Here is a 20,511-nt window from a genome sequence, read left to right on the forward strand (position 1 = left end):
AATCATCAAATACATTTATAACATTATAAATAATCAAATACATTTATAACATTATAAATCATCAAATACATTTATAACATTATAAATCATCAAATACATTTATAACATTATAAATCATCAAATACATTTATAACATTATAAATCATCAAATACATTTATAACATTATAAATCATCAAATACATTTATAACATTATAAATAATCAAATACATTTATAACATTATAAATAATAAAATACATTTATAACATTATAAATAATCAAATACATTTTTAACATTATAAATCATCAAATACATTTATAACATTATAAATAATCAAATACATTTATAACATTATAAATAATCAAATACATTTATAACATTATAAATCATCAAATACATTTATAACATTATAAATAATCAAATACATTTATAACATTATAAATCATCAAATACATTTATAACATTATAAATAATCAAATACATTTATAACATTATAAATAATCAAATACATTTATAACATTATAAATAATCAAATACATTTATAACATTATAAATCATCAAATACATTTATAACATTATAAATCATCAAATACATTTATAACATTATAAATAATCAAATACATTTATAACATTATAAATAATAAAATACATTTATAACATTATTGTAAGAAATCCCGACGCTGACTCTCCCTCGGTGACGCGCTCTCTTAGCCCCGCCTTCTAATCTGCGCGCTTGCCATTCACAGGGTGCGGTTCATTAGTTCCGGGTTCTTTCTTTCTCTATTTAAGGTTTCCGTTTTCACTGTTCGAGTGCGAAGTATTTGATTTGCCGTCATACCGAGCGATACCTTTTCCAGTTACCTTTTCTCCTGCTATTTACTTCCGTGTTTATCTACGTCGGGTGAGTGTGTGCGTGTGTGCGTAGTGTGTTCAGTTTTACGTTAGTCTGTGTGTTTCCCAGCGTTCTCCTACACGCGCGCCCCTTCTCCTTTCTCTGTTCTCCTTAGCATTAAGTTAACCTGTGTTTAGGTGTGTGTGTGAACTGTCCTGGTCTCTGTATTGTTGCTCCAGTGTTTTGTTTGTTTAGATCCATAGGTTTCTCACTCCTTTTCCTCTTCCTCTATCGCTGTTTGTTTGGAGCATTGTTTGTACTCACAGGTGTTTTGTGTTTGGCCGGCTGGGGCTGAGTTAGGTCTCACCCTAGCCCGCTCCTCCGGCGCGTCCCTACCTGTGCTTGTGTAGTTCGTCCTGTTTTCTTTTTTCGTTTTCATTAACATTTCTCTCTGTCCTACTAACATCTTCTCTGTCGGTGAACTAACGCTCTCTCTATCTCCCCCTACTAACTCTCTTACTTTTTTCCTATCCCTCGCTCTCCCTGTACTTCTCTCTCACTCTACTTGCTCTCGGTCCCATCCGTTGGCCGCCTCGTTCAGTTCACCACCTCTCTGTCTCTTACTGTCCTATCTAGGTTTTTCTGTTAGTTCTTAGTAACATTGTTTTTTTTTCTCTCCAGTATTTCCTCTTTTCTCTCGTCATCCATTTCTTTGTTATTTTTTGCCCTACTTCCGCCGACCGTATTCTTTTGATTCCTGTTGTACCCTAATAAACATTACGTGTTCTGCATCCTCGTCTCCAGACCACTCATTAAGCAGTATATGACAGAATACTTCGCCTAAAAATATGGAGACGGCGGAACAACTTATCCAGCGCCTTATGAAGCAGATTGACGATCAGGGTAGGGCGATTCAGGCTCTCACCCAACAGGTCCGGAACCTCACCGTGGGGGCCACGGCGGCTCCGCAGGTGCCCACAGCCAGTACCGCACCTGTCAACACCCCCGTCACCGCACAACCCACCACGCTTATCCCCATCCCGGAACCTCCTCCATACTCCGGGGACCCCGAGAGCTGTGAGGAGTTTCTACTTAAATTCTCACTGTTCCTAGCCAGCAGACCGCTCACTCCAGAACGCAATGCCATCGCACTACTTATCTCTAGGCTCACTGGTGAGGCCTCCTCGTGGGCCACGGCCATCTGGCTCACCAATGGTCCCGAAGCCCAGGACTTGCAGCGATTCCTTAAGGCTTTCCGTAGTACGTTCCACCACCCTCGTCATGGCGTCTCGGCCGGGGACGAGCTCCGTCAGCTCACCCAAGGGAAAAGAAGTGTTGCTGAATACTCCCTCAGGTTCCGCACCTTAGCTGCCTCTAGTGGATGGAATGAGACAGCACTTATATCCCAGTTTAAGGCCGGTCTCATACCCAATCTCCAGAAAGAACTAGTTTATCGCTCCTTAAACATGAGCCTCGAGGAACTTATCGAGTTATCCATCCAGCTAGATCACCATGTTTTGTTAGCGACTCAGCACCCGTGTTCCAGTCAGAACCGTCAGCTCCCTAGCACCTCGAGCCACGTACCCATGGAGATGGGTCGTACTCGTCTGACTGAACGGCAGCGAAGAGAACGTCTGAGAAACCATCTTTGTCTCTACTGTGGAGAGGCTGGTCACCAACTCCCTGAGTGCCCGTCTAGGCCGGAGAGGTTAGCAGAAGCAGCAGGAGGAGCTCAGAGAACCAAGACGTCATCACAGAGCCCCAATCTTCATAAGGTGAGCACGTTTCATTCCATCCATAAGACCGAGTCTCGCCTCAATATCCAGTTGTCTCACAACTCCAATGTGTGTGTGTTAGCGGCTCTGATTGATTCCGGGTCGGAGGGTGACTTCATCGAGGACAGTCTGGTGCAGAGACTCCAGATACCAGCAATTCCTCTCCAAGCACCCCAACGTATTTCCGGAGTCAATGGTAAGATTGTGGGTAACATCACCCATCGCACCATCCCTATCTCCCTACGCATAGGGGCTCTCCACGAGGAGAAGAGGGCCCTGTACATCATGACCGGCACCATCTCGCCCATCATCCTGGGTCAACCTTGGTTACGAGACCACAACCCCACTATGGCTTGGGTTCCTCTGGACATCTTGGCGTGGTCACCACAATGTCTCAAGCGGTGTCTGACGTCGCCAACCAAGAACAGGTCTGTGGCGGCTACTAACTCCCCCTCGGAGATCCTTCCTGCTAACGTCCCTCCCAAGTATCAGGAATTAGCCACGGTATTCAGCAAGGGCCACGCCTGTCGTCTGCCACCTCACCGCGAGTACGACTGCGCCATTGACCTACTGCCAGGCTCCAAGATCCCTCGTGCTACGCCCTATCCTCTATCCGTCAAGGAGACAGGGATTATGGAGGAGTACATCAGCGAGGCTCTAGCGCAAGGGTTCATCCGTCCTTCCAAGTCCCCAGCTAGCTCCAGCTTCTTCTTTGTCCCCAAGAAGGATGGGACGCTCCGCCCTTGCATAGACTACCGAGAGCTTAACAAGATCTCCAAACGTTATACCTATCCCATTCCTCTCGTCCCGTCAGCACTGGAACAGCTACGGAAAGCCAAGATATTCACCAAGCTCGACCTTCGCAATGCCTATAACTTGGTGAGAATCAAGGAGGGCGACGAGTGGAAAACTGCTTTTAGTACCACAGCGGGACACTATGAATATCTGGTTATGCCTTTCGGGCTAACCAATGCTCCGTCTGTTTTCCAGTGTTTGGTGAATGATGTATTAAGAGAGTTCCTGGGTAAATGTGCTATTGTTTACCTCGACGACATCCTCATCTACTCACCGGACTCCAGTTCCCACCAAGTCAACACCAAGAGTATTCTGAAACGACTGCTGGAACAAGGACTATACGTTAAAGCGGAGAAGTGCGAATTTGACCAGAGGGAGATTGCCTTCCTAGGTTACATCATCAATGACCAAGGGATCCAGATGGACCCTACGAAGGTCAAAGCAGTGCTAGAGTGGAGGACTCCCAAGTCCATCAAGGAACTGCAAAGCTTCCTGGGGTTCGCCAACTTCTTCCGGCGCTTCATACGTTCATTCAGCCAGATCGCACTCCCTTTGATCAGCCTACTAAAAGGTAAACCCAAGAGGCTCTCCTGGTCCAAGGAGGCAGAGGCTGCATTCGAGAGGCTTAAGAGAGTGTTCACCACTGCCCCGGTGCTCGCTCACCCGGATCCCGAGTCTCCGTTCATTGTCGAGATCGACGCATCCTCCCGGGGTCTAGGAGGCATCCTCTCCCAACGCCAAGGCGAACCTCCTAGACTGCACCCCATCGCTTATTTCTCCCGTAAACTCACGCCTGCCGAACAAAACTATCATGTGGGAGACCGGGAGCTACTAGCTATCAAACTTGCTTTCGAGGAGTGGCGCCACTGGCTTATGGGTGCTAATTTCCCAGTCCAAGTCATCACGGACCACAAAAACCTAGAATATCTTAAGTGTGCTCGTCGACTTAATGCCCGGCAAGCCCGGTGGTCCCTGTTCTTCAACAGATTTGACTTCACGGTGACGTATCGGCCGGGCAAGGACAACGCTAAAGCCGACATTCTATCACGAAGGTATGACAATCAGGAAAAGGCCGAAACTCCAGTCAAACCCATCCTGCCCTCACGAGCCTTTGTGCAGTCCATTTCCTGGGAGATGGACAAGGACATTCGGGAGGTCAACATCAAGGAACCACCGCCCGGTGAGATAAAACCTCCACCTAATAAGACCTATGTTCCCCCGCAATTCCGTCACCAACTCATCTCGTGGGCACACACGAACCCTAGTTCGGGTCATCCGGGGGCCGATCGGACGTTCGACAGGCTTAAACACAAATACTGGTGGCCTGCCATGCGGGCCGAAATAAGCAGAGACGTCGCCTCTTGCGCTACCTGCGCCGCCTCGAAGGTTCCTCGTCAGCTTCCCGCAGGCAAGCTTAAGCCCTTACCCGTCCCATATCGTCCCTGGAGTCACATAGCGATAGATTTCGTGACGGATCTCCCTGTATCTGAGGGCAATACCACGGTTCTCACGATCGTGGACCGTTTTTCCAAGGGGGTTAAATTCATTGCTCTGCCCGCACTGCCCTCAGCGTTCCAGACCGCGGAAACCCTTTTCCATGAGGTTTTTCGTCACTATGGCCTCCCAGAAGACATTGTCTCTGATCGAGGGCCCCAATTCACCTCGGCCGTCTGGGAGGCTTTTGTGAAGAAATTGGGTGCATCCATCAGCCTGACGTCGGGATACCACCCCGAGAGTAATGGACAGTGCGAACGGGCCAACCAGGAGCTGTCTAAATTCCTACGATCCTACTGCCAGAGTAACCAACATGACTGGGCCACATTCCTCCCATGGGCTGAAATCGCCCAAAACTCCCTGAGGAGCTCCAGTACGGGGATAACCCCTTTTCAGTGTACCCTAGGTTCTCAACCCCCCTTCGCTCCATGGGACCCCACCCCTTCCAACGCCCCTGCTGTGGACGAGTGGTTCCGGAGAAGCGAAGACATCTGGGAGACTGTTCACCAGCGCATAACGGAGAGCAATGCCCGGACGAAACGCTTCGCTGACCGCAGAAGGAGTGAGGGTCCCACGTACCAGGTGGGAGACAAGGTATGGCTATCCACGAAGGACATCCGTACCCCCGGCTCCAGAAAACTTACGGCCAGATACATCGGGCCGTTCTCTATAATCAAGAAGGTTTCCGACGTGACGGTTACCCTTCAGCTACCCCCCCGTCTTAAAATATCCCCCTCTTTCCACGTCTCCCTCCTTAAACCTTTCACCCCTGGGCCCCTTGACTCCCAACCCCACCAACATCTCGTTCAAGAACTTCCCCACGACCGTCCCATATACACCATCGACAGTATCCTAGACTCTAGAAGGACTGACACAGGACTAGAGTATCTAGTTGACTGGGAGGGTTACGGACCGGAAGAGAGATCTTGGACTAAGAGGACTGACATACTTGATAAAGCTCTGCTCGACCAGTTCCACTTGACGCATCCCCAATGCCCGGCTCCCCGACCCCGAGGCAGACCGCCTCGCTCCCGCGGAGGTAGACCTGCCCGTTCACTTCCCCTTAGGCCTAGGGGTCGCCCTCTCTCCCAGTCGGCTCCTGACGTACGTCGTCCTCCTTCCCCGCCGATTCCTGCCGAGCACCGTCCCCTGAGCAGAGCCACCCGCAGTTTTTTTTCCCGCTCCTGCCCTCCCCGAGATGGTCCTGCCAGGTCGTCTGTTGTGGTCCCCGGTGTTCCCCCCTTGACGACCTCTTCGGGGGGGGGCTATGTAAGAAATCCCGACGCTGACTCTCCCTCGGTGACGCGCTCTCTTAGCCCCGCCTTCTAATCTGCGCGCTTGCCATTCACAGGGTGCGGTTCATTAGTTCCGGGTTCTTTCTTTCTCTATTTAAGGTTTCCGTTTTCACTGTTCGAGTGCGAAGTATTTGATTTGCCGTCATACCGAGCGATACCTTTTCCAGTTACCTTTTCTCCTGCTATTTACTTCCGTGTTTATCTACGTCGGGTGAGTGTGTGCGTGTGTGCGTAGTGTGTTCAGTTTTACGTTAGTCTGTGTGTTTCCCAGCGTTCTCCTACACGCGCGCCCCTTCTCCTTTCTCTGTTCTCCTTAGCATTAAGTTAACCTGTGTTTAGGTGTGTGTGTGAACTGTCCTGGTCTCTGTATTGTTGCTCCAGTGTTTTGTTTGTTTAGATCCATAGGTTTCTCACTCCTTTTCCTCTTCCTCTATCGCTGTTTGTTTGGAGCATTGTTTGTACTCACAGGTGTTTTGTGTTTGGCCGGCTGGGGCTGAGTTAGGTCTCACCCTAGCCCGCTCCTCCGGCGCGTCCCTACCTGTGCTTGTGTAGTTCGTCCTGTTTTCTTTTTTCGTTTTCATTAACATTTCTCTCTGTCCTACTAACATCTTCTCTGTCGGTGAACTAACGCTCTCTCTATCTCCCCCTACTAACTCTCTTACTTTTTTCCTATCCCTCGCTCTCCCTGTACTTCTCTCTCACTCTACTTGCTCTCGGTCCCATCCGTTGGCCGCCTCGTTCAGTTCACCACCTCTCTGTCTCTTACTGTCCTATCTAGGTTTTTCTGTTAGTTCTTAGTAACATTGTTTTTTTTTCTCTCCAGTATTTCCTCTTTTCTCTCGTCATCCATTTCTTTGTTATTTTTTGCCCTACTTCCGCCGACCGTATTCTTTTGATTCCTGTTGTACCCTAATAAACATTACGTGTTCTGCATCCTCGTCTCCAGACCACTCATTAAGCAGTATATGACAATTATAAATAATCAAATACATTTTTAACATTATAAATCATCAAATACATTTATAACATTATAAATCATCAAATACATTTATAACATTATAAATCATCAAATACATTTATAACATTATAAATCATCAAATACATTTATAACATTATAAATCATCAAATACATTTATAACATTATAAATCATCAAATACATTTTTAACATTATAAATCATCAAATACATTTTTAACATTATAAATCATCAAATACATTTATAACATTATAAATAATAAAATACATTTATAACATTATAAATCATCAAATACATTTATAACATTATAAATCATCAAATACATTTATAACATTATAAATCATCAAATACATTTTTAACATTATAAATCATCAAATACATTTATAACATTATAAATCATCAAATACATTTATAACATTATAAATCATCAAATACATTTATAACATTATAAATAATCAAATACATTTATAACATTATAAATCATCTAATACATTTATAACATTATAAATAATCTAATACATTTATAACATTATAAATAATCAAATACATTTATAACATTATAAATAATCAAATACATTTATAACATTATAAATCATCTAATACATTTATAACATTATAAATAATCTAATACATTTATAACATTATAAATCATCAAATACATTTATAACATTATAAATCATCAAATACATTTATAACATTATAAGTCATCAAATACATTTATAACATTATAAATAATCTAATACATTTATAACATTATAAATCATCTAAAACATTTATAACATTATAAATAATCTAATACATTTATAACATTATAAATAATCTAATACATTTATAACATTATAAATAATCTAATACATTTATAACATTATAAATCATCAAATACATTTATAACATTATAAATCATCAAATACATTTATAACATTATAAATAATCTAATACATTTTTAACATTATAAATCATCAAATACATTTATAACATTATAAATAATCTAATACATTTATAACATTATAAATAATAAATACATTTATAACATTATAAATAATCAAATACATTTATAACATTATAAATAATCAAATACATTTATAACATTATAAATAATCAAATACATTTATAACATTATAAATCATCAAATACATTTATAACATTATAAATCATCAAATACATTTTTAACATTATAAATCATCAAATACATTTATAACATTATAAATAATCAAATACATTTATAACATTATAAATCATCAAATACATTTATAACATTATAAATCATCAAATAAATTTTTAACATTATAAATCATCAAATACATTTATAACATTATAAATCATCAAATACATTTATAACATTATAAATAATCAAATACATTTATAACATTATAAATCATCAAATACATTTATAACATTATAAATAATCAAATACATTTATAACATTATAAATCATCAAATACATTTATAACATTATAAATCATCAAATACATTTTTAACATTATAAATCATCAAATACATTTATAACATTATAAATCATCAAATACATTTATAACATTATAAATCATCAAATACATTTATAACATTATAAATCATCAAATACATTTATAACATTATAAATAATCAAATACATTTTTAACATTATAAATCATCAAATACATTTATAACATTATAAATAATCAAATACATTTATAACATTATAAATAATCAAATACATTTATAACATTATAAATCATCAAATACATTTATAACATTATAAATCATCAAATACATTTTTAACATTATAAATCATCAAATACATTTATAACATTATAAATAATCAAATACATTTATAACATTATAAATCATCAAATACATTTATAACATTATAAATCATCAAATACATTTATAACATTATAAATCATCAAATACATTTTTAACATTATAAATCATCAAATACATTTTTAACATTATAAATCATCAAATACATTTATAACATTATAAATAATCAAATACATTTATAACATTATAAATAATAAAATACATTTATAACATTATAAATAATCAAATACATTTTTAACATTATAAATCATCAAATACATTTATAACATTATAAATAATCAAATACATTTATAACATTATAAATCATCAAATACATTTATAACATTATAAATCATCAAATACATTTATAACATTATAAATCATCAAATACATTTATAACATTATAAATCATCAAATACATTTATAACATTATAAATAATAAAATACATTTATAACATTATAAATAATCAAATACATTTATAACATTATAAATAATCAAATACATTTATAACATTATAAATCATCAAATACATTTATAACATTATAAATCATCAAATACATTTATAACATTATAAATAATCAAATACATTTATAACATTATAAATCATCAAATACATTTATAACATTATAAATCATCAAATACATTTATAACATTATAAATCATCAAATACATTTATAACATTATAAATCATCAAATACATTTATAACATTATAAATAATAAAATACATTTATAACATTATAAATAATCAAATACATTTATAACATTATAAATCATCAAATACATTTATAACATTATAAATCATCAAATACATTTATAACATTATAAATAATCAAATACATTTATAACATTATAAATAATAAAATACATTTATAACATTATAAATAATCAAATACATTTTTAACATTATAAATCATCAAATACATTTATAACATTATAAATAATCAAATACATTTATAACATTATAAATCATCAAATACATTTATAACATTATAAATCATCAAATACATTTATAACATTATAAATCATCAAATACATTTATAACATTATAAATCATCAAATACATTTTTAACATTATAAATCATCAAATACATTTATAACATTATAAATAATCAAATACATTTATAACATTATAAATAATGAAATACATTTATAACATTATAAATAATCAAATACATTTATAACATTATAAATCATCAAATACATTTATAACATTATAAATCATCAAATACATTTTTAACATTATAAATCATCAAATACATTTATAACATTATAAATCATCAAATACATTTATAACATTATAAATCATCAAATACATTTATAACATTATAAATCATCAAATACATTTATAACATTATAAATAATCAAATACATTTATAACATTATAAATAATCAAATACATTTATAACATTATAAATCATCTAATACATTTATAACATTATAAATAATCTAATACATTTATAACATTATAAATAATCAAATACATTTATAACATTATAAATAATAAAATACATTTATAACATTATAAATCATCTAATACATTTATAACATTATAAATCATCAAATACATTTATAACATTATAAATCATCTAATACATTTATAACATTATAAATAATAAAATACATTTATAACATTATAAATCATCAAATACATTTATAACATTATAAATAATAAAATACATTTATAACATTATAAATCATCAAATACATTTATAACATTATAAATCATCAAATACATTTATAACATTATAAATCATCTAATACATTTATAACATTATAAATCATCAAATACATTTATAACATTATAAAAAATAAAATACATTTATAACATTATAAATAATAAAATACATTTATAACATTATAAATCATCAAATACATTTATAACATTATAAATAATAAAATACATTTATAACATTATAAATCATCAAATACATTTATAACATTATAAATAATAAAATACATTTATAACATTATAAATCATCAAATACATTTATAACATTATAAATCATCAAATACATTTATAACATTATAAATCATCAAATACATTTATAACATTATAAATCATCAAATACATTTATAACATTATAAATCATCAAATACATTTATAACATTATAAATCATCAAATACATTTATAACATTATAAATCATCAAATACATTTATAACATTATAAATCATCAAATACATTTATAACATTATAAAAAATAAAATACATTTATAACATTATAAATAATAAAATAAATTTATAACATTATAAATCATCAAATACATTTATAACATTATAAATAATAAAATACATTTATAACATTATAAATCATCAAATACATTTATAACATTATAAATAATAAAATACATTTATAACATTATAAATCATCAAATACATTTATAACATTATAAATCATCAAATACATTTATAACATTATAAATCATCAAATACATTTATAACATTATAAATCATCAAATACATTTATAACATTATAAATAATAAAATACATTTATAACATTATAAATCATCAAATACATTTATAACATTATAAATCATCAAATACATTTATAACATTATAAATCATCAAATACATTTATAACATTATAAATCATCAAATACATTTATAACATTATAAATCATCAAATACATTTATAACATTATAAATCATCAAATACATTTATAACATTATAAATCATCAAATACATTTATAACATTATAAAAAATAAAATACATTTATAACATTATAAATAATAAAATACATTTATAACATTATAAATCATCAAATACATTTATAACATTATAAATAATAAAATACATTTATAACATTATAAATCATCAAATACATTTATAACATTATAAATAATAAAATACATTTATAACATTATAAATCATCAAATACATTTATAACATTATAAATCATCAAATACATTTTTAACATTATAAATAATCAAATACATTTATAACATTATAAATCATCAAATACATTTATAACATTATAAATCATCAAATACATTTATAACATTATAAAAAATAAAATACATTTATAACATTATAAATAATCAAATACATTTATAACATTATAAATAATCAAATACATTTATAACATTATAAATAATCAAATACATTTATAACATTATAAATAATAAAATACATTTATAACATTATAAATCATCAAATACATTTATAACATTATAAATCATCAAATACATTTATAACATTATAAATCATCAAATACATTTATAACATTATAAATAATCAAATACATTTATAACATTATAAATAATCAAATACATTTATAACATTATAAATAATAAAATACATTTATAACATTATAAATAATCAAATACATTTATAACATTATAAATAATCAAATACATTTATAACATTATAAATAATAAAATACATTTATAACATTATAAATAATCAAATACATTTATAACATTATAAATAATCAAAAACATTTATAACATTATAAATAATAAAGATTGTTAGTAAATGTTAAACTGAGATCTGATACTAAAGTCCTGTAACGTGATTCATCCTGCATTCATCATTTCCTGCTCACACTGATCTGCATGAGCACAATACAAGCTTTCACTGTATGATGCTTCATCCCAGCTGCCTCTGATTCTATTCAATCCAAATCTTATTTTACTCAAGATAAAAAATATCTTACTGAGTTCATCTTTATCTTCAGGTTCTTCCTTCTTCACAGGCTTCATCTGGAAACCTCCACACTGTTGGTCCACTGGGGTGAGATGTTCCTCAGAGGTGACGTGTTCCACAGGGATGAAAGATCCTTCACCTGAAATTCATCAATATGAGAAGAAGAAACTCAACAACTGGAGGAAACTGAAGGTTGTGGGTTTAGTTACCACAAATAAATACTACTTAGATTTAATCTAGACTGGAAGTATCAGCACTTCTCCACAGGACAGTACGGTACAGTACAGGTTCTAATCCCACTATCCACATTCTCTTATTATTTCTACTATACTAACCAAACTGTACTGTACTAACATGGCAAATTGCTCCACATTTACTTACAGAAGTAACTTCCATCTTCTTCCTCCTCCTTTTTTATTAGTTTCTCTTGGAATCCTTCATTTTGTAGATCTATGGGGGTGACGTCTCCCTCTTCTGCTGACTGCATTATTAAAGGATCTGACAGGCAGACAGACAGATAGACAAATGTACTTTATTCCCTATTAATGAGAAATCCAGGAATACTCTTTTAGACTCTTTAACTGTTTATTTTTAATGCTGTGAGGCTGTAAACGGAGTGAAAATGTTGAAACTATTGTGGGACTGAGCAGCATCAGACAGAAAAGACTTCTAATAGAACTTTTTGGGTTGGTTTCACAGACAGGGATTAAGCCTAGTCCTAGACTACACAGCATTCTGAATGGAGATTCTCTATTTAAAGCAACATGTAATCCTGGACTATAAGCCTTAATCCCTGTCTGGAAAACAACCCTTTGAGTTTGGTGGAAGTGGTTTAGTGGCCCAAAGTGAAATGATTAAGTCTGATGTTCTTTACATCTAGTTTCTCATCCACTCCCAATAACAGTGCTGTACTAATACTTTTAACTTTTACTATAAACCTGTAAAACAACCTGTAAACAAAGCTACAAGAACTCGCTGTTTCTATCAAACATAAAAAACTGTAAACAAAGCTGAAAATGTGACGCGTATATATCAAAATGTTAGATTTAATAATGAATAAACTGAATCCGTTACAATCAACTGATTCATCGGTTCAATGAATCGGTTCATCAGTACTGAATCATGTGTGATGCTAACAGTTAGCGGAGCAGCTAATAGTTTGTGTGTTTAAATGAAAGTGGAGTTAAATCTCCTCAAATCCTCACAGTGATGTTTTATTATGAACTCTAGTTTTATTATGAATTAGAATGTAGTTATAATAAAATATAAGAGTAATAATTATATATATATATATATATATATATATTTTACTTACAGATGAGGCTCTACAGTACAAACACAGCAGCTTCTTGTTCTTCTTATGATGGTTAATGGCGGATGGTAGAACAAATTAAGACGCACCAGCGCCACCAACTGGACTGGAGTTGAACAGCAGCTCAGCAGTAATAAATCTCCATTGGTCATGTATCTCTCAGGTACCGTGTTGGGGGTAACGAACCGATTCTATTGAATGACTCTTTGAAACGAAATAAAAGAACCGAGTCGCTCCTCTAGTATAAGGACAAATAATTAAGGAATAAACTCGTTTAATTTGATAAATCTGATTGGTTCATGGCGTGTATGTTTTAAAGCAAAAACAAACACAAGCACATCTCTGCACAAGAGATGATTTTTCTGAAACTAAATAAATAAACTAAACTAATGGAATTTGTTTGTAGATGTGATTCCAGTATACAGTATTTGTTTGGGTTTAGAATGTAACGTGAAAGTAAAGTAATGAGGAACGAGATTACATTTTTCAGGATGTAATGAGTAAAGTAACCCCATTACAATTTTAGTTAAGTAATAAGTAATGAGTAATGGATTACTGTTTTGAGTAACTACTCCAACACTGCTCAGATAGCTTTAGAGAGGACTACAGTCAGTCTTAGACGTTCTTCCAAGCAGTTTCTCTAATGTCATGTTTAGTTTTCCAACTCACCAGTAGAAGCTTAAAACTAACACTACAAACCATCTAGTCTATAAGCACAAGAGGATTCATCTTTATAGACGGTGCTGTTTATGGTTTTACACTTTAAAATATGAGGAGTTTTTTATTACAACAAACACAACAGCAACAATTAATAATGATAAAAATAAAATAATAATAATGTCACAAATCTGTACCTAAGCAACAAGCTGTAATTTATTTCTAGCAGCACTAGATGGCGACGATGTCCGTACAAAATGTTGAACTTCACTTTAAAAGTCAGTTGAATGTGTTTTACTGTAGTAAGAATAAAAGTTTGAGCTGATCTTTGTGTCATTGTGTAGCTTTGATGAAGAAAAAGCCGCTGGATCAGTGTGTAACAGGAGGTTTGGAGTGAAGGTGGGTGTGTGTGAATAAATGCTTCCAGCACCTGGTATTCCCAGGCGGTCTCCCATCCAAGTACTAACCAGGCCCGACCCTGCTGCTACTTATAGACGTCTAGCTCAAGCCTACATACAAATACATTGACCGTGAGTTTAGTCCCATTTAACAACCATGGACACATTTGCTGACATCAGATTCAAAACCAAACTCTCATCACACAGAGGACTCGGATTTATTCATCAATAAAGAAACACTTGTCTCCTGACCCCTCAGTTGGTCTTGGCCAATTGGTCACCTCCATGATAAGAAAACACCTGAACCAGAGCCGTAGAGAGAGAGAGTTGCGATATGTAGATTCAGTAAGACACTCTTGATTGTTATGCACAACATCGATTCATCTAATTTACAAATTTTGCAGCATAACGCCAAGAACATAAAGGTTACAAAAACATTGTTACAAAAGCAAGTTATTTGATTATATGTGTATTGTATGTGTTAACAATATAGATATATAAGTTAAATATCCTGTTGTTGTTTTTTTATGTGCCCTTTTTTTTGGCTTGAGCACCTGCACCCAAAAATGTCTGTGCACGTGCCTGGCAGTGGCGGTGTGTATGACGTCTTTTCTTGTCCAAATAATGTAAAGAAAAATGTATGGGAACGAATAATGACATAAAATGTAGTACACATGTCCTTATGTCAATCATACAAACGAAATAGACGCAGCGCATGTTTGAATTCAACCAAGAGGATGAATCGGCAGTGACGGTGTGTATGACGTCTTTTCTTGTCCAAATATATATTTTTTACAGTCTTAGAAAAATGTATGGGAACGAATAATGACATAAAATGTAGTACACATGTCCTTATGTCAATCATACAAACGAAATAGACGCAGCACATGTTTTGTATTAGCGCACCGTAATATTTCCACTAACGTTAGTGATTTGTTTTTCTGTTAGCAGCACCAATGACAGCGAGCGCCGTCAGAGAGAGTCTCGGTGAGAAAATTCCGAGGCGCTCGCTGTCAGTGGTGCTGCTAACAGAAAAACAAATCACTAAGGTTAGTGGAAATATTACTAAAGTTTCGCGGATATGAAAAGTGGCTTCACTGATGTAATAATCGAGCGCGAGATTATGCGGAAGGCCCCAGTTACGTGTTGGCGCAATCTGCCACTTTTCAGCACAGAGTGTCTGAGTGTGTGCACTGGTGTGTTCAGCAGAGACCCACTCACTACAAATCCTTTGTTTTTCCACCGCGAAACACTCATATCTTCAAGGTGATGTGCCTCTCTGGATATTTTTACTGTGTTTGTTTATGAATATTTATGTATTTATGTATTTATGTATTTATGTATTTATGTATTTATGTATTTATGTATTTATTTATTTATTTATTTTTATTTCTTCCCTGTAGTGTTTCCTGCAGTGTGTTCAGACCGTGCAATTAGATTTTTACTGTCCTGTGTAATCTTTGCACCGTGCGAATGAATGAAATGCATGCAATGTCAGGGGAACAGGTCTCGAGGGTCAAGGTTCAACGTGTGTCTAATGTATGTGTCTCTCGGTGTGTCGTTTCTTTTTCTTCTCCCCACCGTGTTCCCTTTTCACGCTCAGATGTCTCCGAGATGCCAGCGTTGCCCTGTGTGCGGGGTGAACTACAGCAATCTTTCACAACATTTGCTGAAGTTTCATCTGGTGACAAACAAGGAGGAGAAGTCTCTCCTCTTGCAGTTGTCGAGCGGGCGGTGAGTACGAGCCTAAAAAAATCCTCAGACACCTCTTAGTTGGACGCATGGGTACGAACTAGGGTCACAGTCACACGTTCTCTCTCTTCGTCTTTAGCATCAAGGGTAAGTTCGCTTGCTCCGTTCCGGGGTGCCAGAGCAAGATGGTCAAGCGGTTGGACCGTCACCACTCCACGGTGCACGGCGCACTCAAGGTGGGTGATCTCGCTCGTCTCCGGACCTCGTCTTTCCCGAGTCGGCGTCACTAGAGCACGACACGTAGCCAGCCAGAGGGACTACTATATCCTCAAGACGAAGAAAAACTCTGTCTTGGCTAAGCTGGCACAACTGAGGGCCACCCGCCCTACGGTGCCAATGATGACGACACTCGATATCGGGCACACCGGCAGGATCAGCCCTCCGCCCGCCCCGTCTTCCGCGCCGGCGGCCCCCGACGCGCCGGGCCCCTCCTGCGCGGCGCAGGGTGAGGCCGGTCCCGCAGCGCCATCGGTCGTGTGCGACAACCCCTCCTGCCCCGCCATGGTCCGGGTGAGGAAGCTGGAGGCGAGGTTGAATGTGGTGCCTCAGGGCACATGTCCATGGTCAGACTGCCAGGACAACCTCCTGGACTTGGCACGCCTGCAGCGCATTGTGTCACGCAGCCCCAAGATCAGTGTCCGCAAGAAGTTCTCCCGCAAGGATAACTTCTCCAAGGTGGACTCCCCCGTGTACGGTGAGTGCGTCCTCGGCCCCATCGCCGCCGCGCTCTTCCGCGAGGCGCCGGGCGTCGTTCTCATTGTCTATGTCCCTTCACAGAGAGATTGCTGAAGGAGTTTCTCGACTCTGTCGTCGGCACCAACCCGACAAAAAAGAAAACCGAGAACGCGAAGGGCTGCGTGACACACGTCAGGAGGTTCCTGGTCAACGCCGGTGCGGGCGGACTTTTCATGGGAAACTTTCTCTTCTTGAGAAACCACGCCGTCATCAGAAAGTGAGTATCGGGCACGTGGTGGCTCCGGCGGGTCGCCGTACGCGATCCTCGCCGACCCACGACCGTGCTCACCTGATTAAACGGGGTGGACTTCATCTGGCTCCGCGCCGAGATCGGACGACGCCTGCGCGACATCCAACGCGACGTGACGTGCCACCGGCAGATGGTGCGCAAGGTGGCCTCCAGTGAGTATCCACACCCTACGGCTCACGTCCCGCTTCGCCGCGGCCTCACCCGTGACGGCCCCTCTGTCTCTCTCTCTTCTCCCCACAGAGAACATCGTCTCTAAGGAGGACCAACGGGCCTTCAGGAGGGAGGCCAAAAAGATCATCCCGGCGAAGATCGGTGAGTGTCGCCCCGTCCGTCTCCTTCCGACAGATAAGGAAACCGACACATCCGAGCCCCTCCCTCCCTCTCTCTCTCTCTGTCTCTCTCCTCATGTCTCTCGTTCCGTCTTCCCGCAGAAAGCCTACGGTCGTCCAGGTCGGTGGAGAACCTCCACCAGGTTTTCGGCCTTCTCGCCGGTTATTTCATCTCCATGTCCGGCCACAGGGCGGGCGTTATGAAAAACCTCACCGTGGACGATGTGTTGGTTGCCGAGGTGGACAGAGAGCGCGTCACCATCGACGTGAGTGTGTCTCGCTGTCACGACCGTCCCGTTTCCGTCGAGTGTCACGCTCGCTCGGTCTCTCTCTCTCTCTCTCTCTGTTACGATCTGGTGTCTTTCCACAGGTCAAAGAACACAAGTCCGCATCGACATACGGTCATGCTCAGCTGAGCCTGACCAGGGAGGAGCTGGACTGGTTCGAGCAGCTCGTGGCGGTTCGCCACATATTCACGGGCTCGGATTGCTCTTACCTGTTCTTCACCGCCAACGGCTGCCGGTGCGAGAGGCTGCTGTTGTATTTCCAGTCTGAGTGGAGGCGGATGGGCTTCGGCGGAAAGTACACCTTCTGCAACCTCCGGACTTCCATGGTGCACCACGTGAGTACGCGTTCGTCCTGTCTTCGCAGAGCGTACGTCTTTCGGACCACGTCTCGGTGTTTTAATCTCTATCTATCTTTCTGTCTGTCTGTCTGTACCTGATCAGACTAAGAACCTGAGCCCCAGCAAGAGGCTGACCGTGCACAGGGCCATGTGCCACTCTGAGGCGGTGGCCTCGAAGTTCTATATACCTCTGAACACGGTGCGGGAGGCCGCGGAAGTCCGGAGGTTGCAGGAGGGTGACGAGTCCCAGTCCCAACACCCGCCTCCGCGCCCACTTGCCCATCCGCCGAAGAATCGTATCGCAGCTGTGCTTTTCGGAGAGCAGCAAATCCGAGGCTTCGGGAGAGCAACTCGGGGTGGCTGCGGCCACGGAGATGGGCTCCCCAGCGCGAGTGTCGCGTGGCCAGAAGCGGAAGCGGGTCAGGATATTGGAATCGGTGGATTCGTCCGCTTCCAAGAGAACGGTCAATTCCCGCGATCCCTCGAGTTCCAAGGAAGAAGCCTCGGGTGTGTCCTCCTTCAGCAGCCCGCGACAGGTGAGACGAACGCGTGGATCGTGTCTCGCACCACCTCCGACTCTCGCTTCGGCATGGCGTGACTCTCTGTCTCTCTTTTGTTTCCCTGCAGGAACACCTAGCGATGGGAGTACTGCCGTCCCCGGACCACACCTACTCCCAGACCACTGTGAAGGTCAGGCCACAGGACTTGGAGGCCATTCAGAAAAGCAGGCGCCTCATGTTGCATATGAGGCCGATGGTGCTGTCTGAAAGCTCCTCCTCAGAGGCGGGGTTGGATGTAGAGGAGGTTCCTCTAGATCCCAGCTTGACCTTTTAAACCTCTTGTGTAAATAGTTGTCATCTTCTCTCCTCGTCGGTGTCACTCAGGGTCACTCGTGTTATGGGGTGGTTCGGGTTAGGTTCGGTATTCGTCTGTTTTTCGTTCGTAAGAATGTGTATGTAAATAGTTCTGTATGTTATGTTCAGTTCAATGTGTTTCATTGTGATTAAAGTTCAATTGTTTTTCAAACACGTGTCTTTCTTGCGTTCCGTACACCACAAAAACCACCACCACCATAAAAACAACCACAGGACCACTGGTGCAGAGTCTCGTACGAGAGTCACAGGTAAGTGAGTCACAGGCTTAGGGTTAGAAACACACACACACACACACACACACACACACTGATCGATCTCGGCCGTACTCGAAAACCTCTGGGTTAGGGTCCTACGACACGTAGGTATCTCTAGGGACACCTAAAATTCTCTCAATCCGGGAACCTTCCACCATATGGTCGGTGAGGATGGCTTGGGAATCTCGATGACGACTCGGTAATAATAACCCCTAACAGCTTCAAATTGGACATGACCTCACACCACCCTGTAGGGTGTCCTAGGCCGAACCGAAGGCCCATTCCTAGCCAGATCCTTACACAGGGGTCCGCGTGCCGAGACATCAGACACGATTTTAACAAGCCTCATTCTTCATGCATGTATGTTTAAATAATAAAAAGTATATTCATCGCACATCTGTAAGACTTGTAAGCAAATTATGTAACATACTGTATTAAGAAATAATAGTGGGACTGCATTCGGGTCTTTAAACACCACTCTAGGATAAGGACTCTCGTCGTGCCGAAAAAACACCTTGTCACAAAACCTACAGCGGGAGACCCTAGAAGACGTGGAGGTGCGATCACTGCTTCGACGTGCCAAAAACACCTCGTCACAAAACTTACAGCGAGAGACACTACGAGACGTGGCGGTGCGATCACCGCTTCCATGTGCCGAAAACACCTCGTCCTGACCCCGATCCAGTCATAAACCCTTACCTTACCGTTGTCTTGCAATGCCGATGTATTCTGCAAATCAGAGCTGTTTT

General features: G+C 38.4%; 2 protein-coding genes and 1 pseudogene across 2 annotated transcripts in view; 2 read left to right on the forward strand and 1 right to left on the reverse strand.

Annotated features, from left to right (window-relative positions):
- Positions 1-20,511, forward strand: part of LOC134328803 (uncharacterized) — a 450,585-nt gene that overhangs the window by 131,438 nt on the left and 298,636 nt on the right. The gene's annotated exons all lie outside the window — the stretch shown is intronic.
- LOC134328715 (zinc finger protein 271-like) overlaps positions 1-20,511 on the reverse strand; it is a 525,414-nt pseudogene that overhangs the window by 23,778 nt on the left and 481,125 nt on the right.
- On the forward strand, positions 18,547-19,619 carry LOC134328822 (uncharacterized). Its single transcript, XM_063010054.1, has 3 exons — positions 18,547-18,630; positions 18,737-19,169; positions 19,261-19,619. The coding sequence occupies exons 1-3, from the start codon at positions 18,574-18,576 to the stop codon at positions 19,398-19,400; spliced, it is 630 nt and encodes a 209-aa protein (XP_062866124.1). The 5' UTR covers positions 18,547-18,573; the 3' UTR covers positions 19,401-19,619.

The sequence above is a fragment of the Trichomycterus rosablanca genome, chromosome 15, assembly GCF_030014385.1.
Source record: "Trichomycterus rosablanca isolate fTriRos1 chromosome 15, fTriRos1.hap1, whole genome shotgun sequence".
NCBI classification, from domain to species: Eukaryota; Metazoa; Chordata; class Actinopteri; order Siluriformes; family Trichomycteridae; genus Trichomycterus; species Trichomycterus rosablanca.